This window comes from Lytechinus pictus, chromosome 2 (genome assembly GCF_037042905.1).
Source record: "Lytechinus pictus isolate F3 Inbred chromosome 2, Lp3.0, whole genome shotgun sequence".
Taxonomy (NCBI): domain Eukaryota; kingdom Metazoa; phylum Echinodermata; class Echinoidea; order Temnopleuroida; family Toxopneustidae; genus Lytechinus; species Lytechinus pictus.
Genome location: NC_087246.1, coordinates 59,961,076 through 59,975,339, shown reverse-complemented (window position 1 = coordinate 59,975,339; position 14,264 = coordinate 59,961,076). Strand labels below are relative to the sequence as shown.

At 37.5% G+C, this 14,264-nt stretch overlaps 1 protein-coding gene across 4 annotated transcripts in view; it reads left to right on the top strand.

Moving 5' to 3' along the window:
• Positions 1–14,264, top strand: part of LOC129276694 (5-oxoprolinase-like) — a 47,823-nt gene that overhangs the window by 4,497 nt on the left and 29,062 nt on the right. For all 4 annotated transcript variants that reach the window (XM_064095282.1, XM_064095279.1, XM_064095281.1 and 1 more), the window contains 11 exons: positions 390–644; positions 3,428–3,619; positions 4,234–4,365; positions 5,568–5,674; positions 7,800–7,915; positions 8,562–8,694; positions 9,549–9,661; positions 10,605–10,693; positions 11,686–11,803; positions 12,484–12,626; positions 13,018–13,146. In XM_064095282.1, the coding sequence (XP_063951352.1) occupies positions 459–644; positions 3,428–3,619; positions 4,234–4,365; positions 5,568–5,674; positions 7,800–7,915; positions 8,562–8,694; positions 9,549–9,661; positions 10,605–10,693; positions 11,686–11,803; positions 12,484–12,626; positions 13,018–13,146 (1,458 nt within the window). In that variant the 5' untranslated portion in view covers positions 390–458. The remainder of the gene's footprint in view (positions 1–389; positions 645–3,427; positions 3,620–4,233; positions 4,366–5,567; positions 5,675–7,799; positions 7,916–8,561; positions 8,695–9,548; positions 9,662–10,604; positions 10,694–11,685; positions 11,804–12,483; positions 12,627–13,017; positions 13,147–14,264) is intronic.

The following is a 14,264-nucleotide window of genomic DNA, read 5'->3' as shown; positions in this document are numbered from 1 at the left end:
GGGATGTGACATCATCAGCCCACCTAATGAATATTCACGACGACTGTTTTCACAAAATATTGCTAAACTTTAAACTTCAATAACTTTATTATTTGTTTTCCGATTTTGATGATATTTTCGGCATTTTGCTCAGTGAATTCTACTGTATGTATTAAGATATGAATATTTTCAGCCCGGATCATCCGTATCAAAATTAAATAGGGCCCATTTCCTGAGACTTGGACATAGGCTTACACATAGGCCTAATCTCTTACAATGCTTACTACGCTGTTGCAATGAACTTAAGCTAGCATTTGTATAATTTCATCTATCTGAAGTTCCTTTTCTCAGAAACGTAATATATAGCCTATTGTCTTGGTAGATTATGTTGTGGTTTTTTTTACATACAGACTACAATCTGACTGATGACCACAGTTGTTTGAACAGACCAAGACCTAGTTTTCCTGATAAAAATCACCATGGCAATACCTGAGAGGAAGAGCAGTGGTAATGGCTTCCAGTTTGCCATCGACAGGGGTGGCACCTTCACTGATATCTACTGCAAGTGCCCGACTGGGAAGGAAATTGTGATGAAGCTGCTGTCTGTTGATCCTGCCAACTACTCTGATGCTCCAATGGAAGGCATCAGGAGGATCCTTGAACAGGTGTGTGTGATCAATTAAGCCAAGGGCCCTGTCTAACAAAGAGTTGTCATTGATTTGATCACCTACAACTATGGAAAACCAGCAACATGTGTTCAAAATGTGTATGATGTATATTCATACATGCAGTGTTGTCTTGACAATTCGGTGCACTCTTTTGTGTTCAGAGGGGCAATGTGAAAATATCCTGTATGAAAAATTATGACATTGATGGATTTCCATAAAGTTGTGGTTGATCAGATTTTTCACAACTCTTTGTAACTCTGATAAGGGACCCAGGGGTTCAAATTCAAGGTAGTTTATTAGGTCTCTTTAAACAGTTACTTTTGTTGCCATTGGTAAGATATGCAAAAGAACACAAACAGACATAATATGGTCACTAATATAAACAGAAGCACAACAAAAATAGCGTCATAATGAAAAAGCAAGAGTTCATGTTGGCACATTTTAACTCAACTTTGGGTATTGTGTCAGAGCACAACCACCTCGCTTGGATCCATTCTTCTATTGAACCACCAAAGCACAATGTTGACTCTTTCAATTGCATATCAATGCATTTGCAGATTGTGGAAAATTATAAAATATCATATGTAACCTTTTTATTTACAGCCAATTTTGTTTGTTTTTTTCTTTTATTCAAAACAACTAATAAAGCAAAAGTTTAGTTTTGGTATTGACTCAATAGAGGGGCTTTTACAATTGCTTGACAAAATGTGTGATCGTTCGTGATCATTTGGTCACAATATATGTTGCATAGAATCGCAACGGTTGTATGCAGTCGGATCACCAATGGTGAAAGGGGCTTTAAGTGTACACAGCTGCTTCAAGAATGCTGCATATATGCTGGCACAGGTGAATGGTATATGAGATTGAATGAGATAATGAATATCTTTTAGAATTGGCTTATAATTGCCTGTTTGAAGTAATGCACTTTTTTTTCTAATATCCTATCTTGGTGACTAGTGTTGATAGAAAAGAGGTGATTGTGCCTTTCCAATTTCATGAGATTTGATAGTCTAAACGTTACATGTACCTTTATAAATCCCATCTCAATGACCCACATCAGCAACTTGCATCCAACATTGAAATCATTTAAACTATTCTTTTTTTTTCATTTCAAAATGCAATGTGATATATATATATCTTGAATGAAAGATGTTTATTAAGGAGGTAGCAAGGGGACAGAAATGCAGGGGAAAAAATTACATGGGGGCTTGGGTCAATTCTGCTCCCAATAGGCTCAAAATAAATTTCTATTCATTGTTGAGTTAAAGTTTATCGAATGTAGCAGATAGGCCTATAGTCCTACTAAGGGCAGTAGGTTATGAAAAGAAACCCCTGAAAATGAATAATTAAATTTTGCCTCAAAAGAATAAATTGGGTACCAGTATTCTAAACTCTAATATAAGATCATTCCATCACTGTTTAATACACTTTCATTCCATTTTCCCTATATATTCCTCTTGTTGCACAAAGTCATATGAGTGGTAGCTTCTTGTCGAGGCCCTGGCGGCTGCTTCCCAAGCCAAGCGAGGGATTTCCTTGACATCTGAGCTGAATTTTATATTCATGAGGAATGTCTTCCTAATGAATATACATGAGTCATGATATTACCGGTCAGCTAGTAAACCAATGAAATGTCAAAGCTGTTTCGTCCGGGGTTCGTAATACTATAGTAGTCCACTATTCTGCAGGGGATTAATTTAATGCGGGACACTAAGGAGATATAACCGGCAAAATGCTACAAGTAGTGGTACTACTACTACTGGCCGTAACAGACCCATCACCGCCCCGTCAGACTCGAGTCAAGGGGAAGCAACTCCACTCCAGCATTCCCTCACTGCACAGCGGAGATCGATAATCAACGCATAGTGGAATCGCATGAAATATTACATTTTTTCCATATCCTGTGGGTAGATTTACAAAAACATCTCGTCTTTTCAGTGCAGATTTAATTTCATCGACTTGCAAATCCTTAAATCGGTCAATATTCAGCATTTTAGAGGCATATTCAATGCTCTTTGATATTTCGTCGTCACTCTTCGCCAAGAATCCACGGGTCGCCATTCAAGATGAGCTCATGAATATTTAATATGACGTCATAGCAGCCTACGCTCTCATTGGATGATTTTCACTGACCAGTCTTTGGTCAGAATATTGGTAAAAACAATAAAAAACAAAAGAAAGTCTGTTAAATTTGGCTCAGATGTCAAGAGGCCCTGTCTCGCGGCGCTCTGCTTCGCTATATCCCTTGCTTCGCCATGTTCGCCCGGAAAGCAGCCGACAGGGCCTCGACAAGAGGCTATATGAGTGGCAGCCTTCACTGGGAGTAGATTATATTTTTCCGACCCCAGAAATGTAAAAAGGAACTGGACTTTGGAAATGATTGTAATAATAGAGACCTGTTTGGGGAAAAGTATTGAATCAATGAGAAATTCTTTGATCAAGCCTGCTTATCCTCAGACAGCTGTCAGGCCAGGGAAGTGAGAAAGTTACTTCACCACAAGTCTTTCTTCTTTCTGTCAAGTTCCTTCTTCCTCCTATTTATATTTCCATATCTCCTATTGTGCCCTTTTTCTCATTACTGAAATATCATGGGGGAGTGTCATTCCCTCCCCTCCTTCCACCGTGGTGCTGTCCTTGTTTCAGCAGTGTGGAAAGTATATACATGTATTTTGTTTTAAGAAGAATATGCTATGGCAACTACAATTATCTGGACCCTAAGTTTCAGTCTGCTGGTCTTGTCATATTTCAGTTGTTAAGTTCTCTTTCTGATTCTCCCCCAGGAAACTGGAATCTCCATGCCTCAAGGTCAGCCCTTGGATACGTCTATCATCGATTGGATCAGGATGGGAACAACCGTTGCTACCAATGCCCTGTTGGAGCGCAAGGGGGAGAGAATGGCGCTGGTCATCACCAAAGGTTTCCGAGATCTGCTCCACATAGGTAACCAAGCCCGTCCAAAGATATTTGACCTGGTAGGTAAAGTTTGCTTGCTATCTTTCTAATAGGTCAAAGATTTGGTTGGCTTACTTCCCAGCCGTATTAAAGTCATATTCTGTCTTTATCAGTCAATTGCAATTATATCGTCTCTTCAGGATAGTTCAAGGAGTCTGCTGGAGCAGATTGTTCACCAAGCTTTAGCTGAGAATGACATAGTTACTTGTAGGTCTCGATCAGTTCATATTCAAGGCCTATTTGTAAGCCCTGCTTGATGAAGTGTTGATAGAATGTCAGTGTTAAAAAAAGCAACAACATTCTATCATCTTGAGTTAGGTGGTTCCCACTTTTACATGGAATATTATTGCCTTCTACTTATGGAGCATACATGCATGGACATTGGGCTCTGTGTTTTGAACAGCATGAGATCCATTTTCATGAATGAATAAAATCTTCTCTGAAGTAGCAATTTAAATCATTAAATAGCACGCTATTTAAAAAATATATTCAACTGCGTATTAATCAGCGAGATAGAGCATGATGTATCATGTGTGCATCAGCACTAAGCATGACTTTAAGTCACATTAAAATCTTTGTGAAAGACCTCCCTGTTCTGAGTGTATCATAACTATTATTCTTCATGCGTTTACAGGAGATAGTATGCCCCGAGGTGCTCTATGAGGAAGTGATTGAAGTGAAGGAGAGGATGGTCATCCAACAAGATAAATGTGGTTTACCTCATCAAGAATTTGCACAAACTTTCACTAGCAGCACCTCTGAAAAGGTAACATATTGATTGTGTTTTAACCATTTTCTTGCTCTTTACCTTTCTGCCTCTCACCTTGTTATCAGAGTCATGTATTTGAATCCCACTACAGCCTAGCGTCCCTTGGCAAGATGTTTATCCACACTTTACCACTCTCCACTTGGGTGCTAAATGAATATCCGGTAGGCTGCAAAAGCCTTTTTAGTATGCCGAGCAATTGAATTTGAAAGCTCTCGTTAGAATGTTCCCAAGGGAATGGAGAAATACCTCTGATGTATAAAGCGGTAAATGATAGCGGGAAATTTTTATTATATTTAATGTTGATGATTCAAACTTATATTGATGGAAATTTTAAACAAAAGGGCTCATATTCATAATTGAATATTAAGTATAGAAATCATATAATGACATAGGCCACAGTACCCGATTTGGGCTATAACTAGACTTTGAAAGATTTTATTAGTGTGGTCTCAGATATTTAAGTTTACTTCACTTTCCTTTTCTACACAAAAGGACAAATACAAATTAAGCACTCCTTTTTTTTTTTTTGCACTCCCATATAAATATCTTTGCTTGTATTTATTAGGGTAATGGTGGAATAAAACTGAATCAGGGTGCTACATAAGCACTTCCCCAATTGCCCGGGGCAAGTCGGGCAAGTGTTTTGAAGTGAAGACCAAAACTACTGGCCCAAATTGGGCAAGCAAAATTCCCACAGTAGAATGACCAAAATTAGGGTCGATATGATATATTGACCCTAATTTTTTGGTCGTGGCAGGCAAGATAAAATCACTTTGGAAAAAGAAATGCAACAACAAAGTAGATCAGTTCATGTCAAAAGAGAGAAAATGTCAATGGTTTATAAAACCGCAAAACTTTCTTTTGGAGAGGTAAAACTTTTTATTTTCAGTGATTTTTTCGGGCAAGTGAAATAGATTTTGGGGCAAGTATATTCAACCTATTAAAGAATTGTATTGTTTTTTTTTTGGTTGAGCTTTGTCGGGGACCATTTTGCGATCATGAATAACAGAATAAATCAAATCAATTGATAACGTTTCCGCAAGAGAATGGTTTTCCATCTTAAAAAAAAATTTGGAGCTTGAAATGGTACACTTGTATATGGAACACACAGTGAAGTTTTTTTTTTAACAGAATGATAAACCTTTGTTTTTGTGATATATTTCGTTGAGCTTAATTTTTCCATCGCAAATCTTAATTAGCTAATAGAATGGGATCCAATGGATAAGGATACTCTCAAGGCAGATTTACAGCGAGTTTTGGACAAGGGTATCAGGAGTTTGGCTGTAGTGCTCATGCACTCCTACATGTAAGTAGAAAGATAAACACAAACTTTTCTTTCTGTTTTAGTGCAGTCATAAAGATCTGTGAGAATTACTATCTATATGAACTTGACCCTGAGCATGTGATCACAATGAATAAAGAGACCTAGGTTAAACGTATCATTTGCTCTTGTACACATTGTTGCAGTTAACCAAGTTTACAAAGAAATACTAGATAAATGTGACGTGAGGGGCGTGTAACGTAAACAGATACGATTTGATCTTTAGAATTGATTGTAGCATTTTGTGCATGGTTGCCATAGACTTTTGCAGTCACGTTTATATATATAATTGATTGTATCTTTTGTGTTACAGGGCTATTGTCTGTGATCACATAAAAAAAATTGTTAGCCTCAATAATAATTTCCTGTGTTAAATGTGACCTCACGTGCCTTTGAGATAAGGTATTATTGTCAAGATTGATATGCTAGACAGGTAGGACTGGAACTGAAGTGTGATTTGTGCCCCTACCTATTTGATATTTTGCTTTCACAAATGCTTTATCAGCAGAAAACCAGCACAGCAATCTGTGATGAACTCTGGTCTCTTTGTTATTGACCATGATCATTTGTGATTAAAGTCTGTGTTTACATTAAAGGGATGGTCCAGGCTGGAGATATTTATATCTCAATAAATAGAGTAAAATTCACAAAGCAAAATGCTGAAAATTTGATCAAAATCGGATAACAAATAAAGTTATTGAATTTCAAAGATTACCATTATTCCTGTGAAACAGTTCTAGGTATGGCTTTATGAATATTCATTAGATGGGCTGATGATGTCATGTTCTTTTGTATTTTATTATATGAAATTATGTTTATTCAAAATTTTTCTACCATGAACTAAAACAATTGGATTAACAACTGATTCATGCATTAGTTATTTATTGCCGCAACTTATTTTATCATAATGGGGACACATCATTTACACATGTATGAAAAAATGAAACATTTATTATTTCATGTAATAGCATAAGAAAAAGGAAAGTTGGGATGTGACAGCATCAGCCCACCTAATGAATATTCATGACGATGTGCATATAACTGCTTTCACAAATAATTGATAAACTTTAAAATTCCAGAACTTTGTTATTTGTTATCCGATTTTGATGAAATTTTCAGCATTTTGCTCTGTGAATTTTACTCTATTTATTTAGATATAAATATTTTCAGCCCGGACCATCCCTCTAATAAAAGACACTGAGCTTGGTGTCACTGATGTTCAAAGACCAGCAGGCACACATGGTTGCTTATTTCTGGTCAAACCTTCAATTAGCTATAAAACATTTACATCATTTGAAAATTTTGTGGCACATAAATGATAAAAATACTGTAGATGTGTAGATGTACGTTTTATGTATTGTTATGTATTGCATTGTTTATGCAAGGTCCCTGAATAATGAATGACAGGGTTAACTTGTTGAATTGATACAAAATGAATGGATGGATGGATGGATGGATGGATGGATGGATGGATGGATGGATGGATGGATGGATGGATGGATGGATGGATGGATGGATGGATGGATGGATGGATGGATGGATGGATGGATGGATGGATGGATGGATGGATGGATGGATGGATGGATGGATGGATGGATGGATGGATGGATGGATGGATGGATGGATGGATGGATGGATGGATGGATGGATGGATGGATGGATGGATGGATGGATGGATGGATGGATGGATGGATGGATGGATGGATGGATGGATGGATGGATGGATGGATGGATGGATGGATGGATGGATGGATGGATGGATGGATGGATGGATGGATGGATGGATGGATGGATGGATGGATGGATGGATGGATGGATGGATGGATGGATGGATGGATGGATGGATGGATGGATGGATGGATGGATGGATGGATGGATGGATGGATGGATGGATGGATGGATGGATGGATGGATGGATGGATGGATGGATGGATGGATGGATGGATGGATGGATGGATGGATGGATGGATAAATGAATGAATATTGGTGGATGAATGAACAAATGAATAGATGGATGGATGGATAGACAGGCAGTTGGGCAGATGAATGAATGAACGTATCATTCACAATTATTACTTCTCAATGGTTTTCCATTTGTTTATTTCAAAAGGTTTGAAGATCATGAGAGAGAGATTGGAGAGCTTGCTCTATCAATGGGTTTTACTCATGTTTCATTGTCTGGTTCTATCATGCCCATGGTCCGTATTGTCCCAAGAGGATTTACAGGTGAGGTCTATCGTGTTTTCAGAAGGTATCACCAGATAAAAAAATAAAATCTATCTCCTAATATTTATGCAGTATGGGAAAGGAACTTTGACCAACAACACAGCTTTCTCAATATATATCAGTGATTGTGCCTATATATTAGCAATCAACTTAGATTGGGTTTGAACCTACAGCCTCTCATTCATGAGACAAGCTTTCAACCTCTTGGCTACGATTTATTTTTTAATAGCACTTGCTGATTCCTATCTCACACCTTGCATCATGTCGTACCTGAATAGCTTCTCTGCTGCGTTCAAAGACAACCTCAAAGACCTGAATTCACGAAGTTGGTTTCAATTGTACCATGTTACAAAACCATGTTATGAAATGAAATAAAAATTAAATTGAATTAAATTAAATTAGATTGAAAATTGAGACCTGCCCTCAACCACTAAACAACATACCCACGTATTCGATTTTTGTATGGTCTTTTTTTATAGCATGTGCTGATGCCTATTTCACCCCTTGCATCAAGTCATACTTGAACAGCTTCTCTGCAGGGTTCAAAGACAACCTCAAAGCTATTTTGGATTGGGTTCGAACTTACAGCCTACCATTCATGAGACAAGTGCTCATAATAGTCTATTTATGTATGTCTTTTTTGTAGCATGTGCTGATGCCTACCTCACCCCTTGCATCAAGTCATACCTGAGCAGCTTCTCTGCAGGGTTCAAAGACAACCTCAAGGATACACAGGTTCTCTTCATGCAATCAGATGGAGGCCTCACACCAATGGACAAGTAAGTGAAACAAGCTAACATTCCTCACAAACCAAACACTGCACACACAGCAGTGTCATTTTAAAACAGAAGGTGTCACAATCCAATTCACGAAAATTACAACTCGACCATCTTTCTACCCCCGAATTCACACCCATGCAAGAATGAACACAGACAGGGTACAGATTGCAGATAATATCAGATTTTGTTATGAATGTTGATGTTATGGATAATGCTGTTATCGACTGGCCTTAACATTTATGTTGACATACAAAGGTTTTCAATGTTTCTGACATGTCGAGCTGCATGCGCCCATATTGATATGACAACTTAAAATGAAAAGAAGTCTATCCTAGATTACAAGAGTAAAGCTTATGTCAATGAAGGAAAAGTGCACTATTCCGTGATTGACGTCACAGAATAGCAAATGCTCTTCATTAGCGATTTTTTCCCAACATGTCTAGACTATGTTAAGTCACATGATGCTATTCGAACCGATCACTATTAAGGATTTATGCATGGTATATGTGTAAAATATGTTAAAGCTCCTGAACCACATTTTCATTGTACCTGATAATGATGGAAGGTCTGAAATATATGCACAGTGTGAGAGAAAACTTGCATTGCAAAGGTCTGTTAAAAAAGAACGAATTTATTCGGTAAATAATAATGTCATATTTTATCCAGGGTAGCCACTTCAGTTCCGAAAACTGTTCTCCCAGTGGGCCCTGCTTAACATGATTGTGTTATTATTACCACGGCTTCCTTGATCGGGCGCTCAAGCATTCAAGGAATTTCTTCCTACCGGGTAGCCATTCACCTCACCTGGGTTGAGTGCAGCACAATGTTGAAATTGTTTTGGTTTTTTTTTTCAGGTTCAATGGATCGCGAGCCATCCTCTCAGGTCCTGCCGGTGGAGTAGTAGGCTATGCTCTTACAACCTACAACAGGGTGTCCAGTCTACCTGTTATTGGTTTTGATATGGGAGGTAAGTGCCAGTGTAGGGTGATGAAAGTTAGTGCTATAATCAATCAGAAATTGAGAGGGAATCATTTTACCCTATGGTTTAATTGGTCCACAATCTTTGAGGATTAATTTAAGCTGTCAAAAATACCACCCGTCTTTTTTGGCTTATGGTTATAATCAATATTTGAAAGGAAATTCATTTTATTAGAACTTTGATTGGTCTTTAGTCTTTTGAAAATTGTTAGTAAATCTTCCCCATGCTGTAAGGCTAATGCCTAAAATCAATCACTAATTGGGATGTAATCAATTCAGCCTTTTTACAATTGATTTTAGTTGTTCATGAATCATAGTCTAGTGTTAAGCTATAGACTAATTGGTTAGAATCAATAGTTGAAAGGAAAACAATTTTATAAGAACCTGATTAGATTTCAGCCTTTTGAGCATTGGAGTAAAGTGTTAGTAAACCATACCATTCTGTTCGGCTAATAGCTGTAATCAATAGAGGAAATCATTTTTTTTTTGAGAATTCAATTGGTCTATGATGTCTAGAAATCTTATTTCAGCTGGTAGTAAATACCCTCCACCCTTTCAGGTTAATACAGCTTCGGATTTATTATTAAAGCCATACATTGGTAGTCAAAGTGACAAACGGTTTCAAGAGATACGTATTATACATATGCTACCAGGTATTTATTATAGATATCTAACAAATAATTTGTCTAGCTTTATGCAACATAAGATTTATGCACAACAAGTCAGACTAGCTCCATGTCAATTGCTATTGCTCCTGCGGCAATTGCTTCTACCAAATTTCATACAGCTGAACATGTATCCAAACTTCAAATCTAATCCTAATCCTGGCAATCATTCTGTACCAAAAACCCTATCACAAATCCTACCAGTCGTACTATTTGTTGTGCAAAACTCTTCCGATGACAGGAGAGAAACATTTTTCTCTGTTTCAGGTACGTCAACAGACGTTAGCAGGTATGCTGGAGAGTATGAGCATGTGTTTGAGACGACAACAGCGGGCGTGACAATTCAAGCACCCCAGGTATGTGTCATAGCTGAGGGACGGAAAAAAAGTACACAAGGCCTTGAGCGATTTCGCCCCGAAATGCTAAATAGATCCCTGGAAAATTGAAAACGAGCTTTGGAAAATCCTCACTCACTGCAGTGTTGAAGCTTATTCAGTGTTGTAGATTTAGGCAGTAGGTTGTGAAAAAGTAGCCCCCAAAATCAAATAGTAATTTTGTGCCTGCTTCAGGAGCCTTTTTATGAAAATGATTTCGCAGTGACTTTCATTTACAGTTGTTACAAGGTACTAAAATTAAGATCACACTCAATAGATATGTGTTTATTTTAAGAAGAAGCAAACCGACCAACACTATGTGTTATGCATAGTTTTAAAGGAAACCAAAACCCCAGAAGAGAAGCAATCTTATTGGAAAGAGTAAAATTAGAGGAACAATTAAGTTTCATCAAAATTTGTTAAGAAATAAGCAAGTTATGGACGTTTAAAAAATCTTGTTGTACTTTCTATGGGGATCCTCAAATTGGCAAACGTGCTTCAAAATGGCTGATTTTGTGGACAACTCTCCATTTGTTTTGTGCACAATTTTTCAGATATTCCCCTTTATTTTACATATGTCACATTATCTCCTCCTGACCTTGACATATGTGGTGTGAATTATATTTTCCCATGACATATGTTGTGCTCAGAAGGAGGCAAGATGCAATTTGAACGATAATGAGGAACATCTGAATTTTTGTGTACAAAACAAATGGAGAGTTTTTGAGATAACTATTAGCAATACAGGGGGTAAATTGGCCTGTAATTTTATTCTTGTAGAGAATCTTAATTACTTTTTAGAGGACATGTGACTATTTTTTGTACTTGGTGACATAATTATTGCAATATGAAGAGAAATGGAAAAATTATAGTACGGGGTTAACAATAGTTCAGGGTTAAGAACATGTTGTGAGAATAGGGTATCAGTTGAACCTGCATGCAATGTTAACCCATTCTCCACTATCACTTTTCAGCTCGATATCAATACTGTTGCTGCTGGAGGTGGCTCAAGATTGTTCTTCCGCTCTGGGATGTTTGTAGTCGGACCTGAGTCAGCAGGGGCACACCCTGGTCCAACATGCTACAGAAAAGGTAAGTGGTTCAAACCAAAAGGAGAGTTTTGCCAGGGTATTGTGGATCAATGGAATTTATGGATATAATATGAACCATGGGGACTGGGGTTCAAGTCCGACCACGGCATTCACTACCCAAGTAAAGTATATGGGTGGCCGAGAAGAAGGAATTCCATGACTTTATAAATTTATAAATAAAGGCTTTGAACTGCTGATAGTTTGTCATATACAGACTGAATGAAAATCATCGGTGACACTTGTCCAATGGTAAATGATATGGAATTAAGTTGATATTAATCAGTAAAAGTGAAAATAATGATACAGTCATGAATTTTGACTAGATAGAGAATTTGCATTGGATTTGTACATGAAATCGTGCTTTTGATCAATTTTGGTCTGACCTCCACTTACATGTAGATGATGGTGAGTGATTTTGGAACCACTTAGCTTGGCGTCAAATATTTGGTTAATAAAATTGTGCAAGACTTGAAAGATGAAAGTCACAAAACTATGTGGCGCGAACCTTTCACATAACAGATTCATCGCGAAAAATGTTGAGGTCCCCTCCCCACTCTTTATGTTTGAAACTTTTTTAAGGTTAGATAATGTACTTATTCCCTCATTAAAAAAAAAAATTTTGAAAAAAAAAAACAATTCTTGATTTTATGTCTCATGTATTTTGTGTGTGTTTGTTGACAGGAGGACCTCTGTGTGTGACAGATGCTAACTTAGTCCTGGGACGTCTTCTACCCGAGTATTTCCCCAAAATCTTTGGTAAAGAGGAAAATCAACCTCTCGATAAGGATGCTTCCATGCAAGCATTTGTGGATCTCACAGATCAGGTAATTGTGATTATTCCCTCTGATTATCATTTTTTAAGAATTCATTTGGTCTGGAAGCAGGTGGTCTGCAAATCAGATACAATTTTTAAAATTTTAATTGCCAACTCTTTTTTATTTAATTAAATGTTGGAATTCTCATTAATTTTTACAAATGTCATATTCATTAAACTATATGTGTTAGGGTAAAGAGGGGAAATAATCATTGCCATTTTGAAGAAAGAAGAAAGATCAAATCCAGACCTATCAGAAGCTGCGTACCTCTATTGATATGATGAAATAGCTTGCCATACATATGTCCTCATATGCTGGCTTAAATTTTAGGTGTAACAGTCCATTTATGATTTGTATTTGAACTTACGCCTAATCTTCAAGCACTTGTTATTATTTTCAGGTGAATGCGTTTTTATCTGGCCAAGAAGGAAGTAGCAGAACTGACCCCATGACCCCCGAGGAGGTCGCTATGGGCTTCATTCGTGTAGCCAACGAGGCCATGTGTCGTCCAATCAGAGCCCTAACTCAGGTAAGGCTCTGTTCGATATCATTCACTGTTGCAGTAGTTTTTTGTTATAATGCTAAAACTTAGGAAGTCACAGAAAACAATGATCTCCTGAGAAATTCTTTATAAATGATATTAAGGTTTTAATCACCACATCTTCAAGACTACTTAAGCATTACTATGTCAAATCATGTAGTCTTGCCTGACATCTGTTTGAAATGCCCTGCTTATTTTTGCTCACTTCTGAGCACTACACATTTTATACCAGATTCTTTTAGCACATTATATGATGCAAAAACTTCTGTGGTCATTTTATTGGATCCCATTGTGGCCAGAACATCTGAAACCATACCATTAATAACTGAAGTTGCTCATGAAATGAGCGGCTTATGAATGGTGAAGAACTAAATGGCCCTGTGTAAATGGGGGTGCTGGGGACTGCAATTTACATGATATGGGGGTTGAGAACTGCCACCTAAAATGAGGGGTTTAGGAACGGGAGAGAACTGGTTGCTCGGTGAAAAAAATGTGAGAATAATATGCTTGGGAATGGCTGGCAAGACGTGAAAAGGGGGGTGGGCCGCATGTAAACAAACTGCCATATACATGAGTGCCCCCCCCCCCCCTCTCCTGGCTATACATTAGGCATATAGGCCCGTATTCTGAAGTCAGGTTTAACTTATACCATGGTCTAACTCTGCTAAAATTATGGAAAGCCAAATACGTCACATTTTCCTTACATTGTATGTTTGTTATATTTACTGTACTCTTTCCTAGCTCGTGAATAGTGAAGAAAGCTATCTTATCTATCCTTCCGAAACAGTTAAAAATGATTTGAGAGAAAAATTACCTGACACATTGAAATTATACTGTTAGAGATTTATGCCACTATTGACTCTCCATAGTTAAACCACACCAGGTTTTAATTTAAACCCGACTTCAGAATACGGGCCAATGTGTCTATATTGTTAAAGTGTGACAGCCCCATTAAACTTCTATTGAATGAAAAAGCATATGAACTCTTTAATCGTCAAATAACAGATAACCCTAACCCTAACCTAACACCCGCAATGGCTCATTAACAATATTGAATGTATGTACTACTGTCCTTTTGTTTCTTCCATATGTTTGTGCAATGTCAT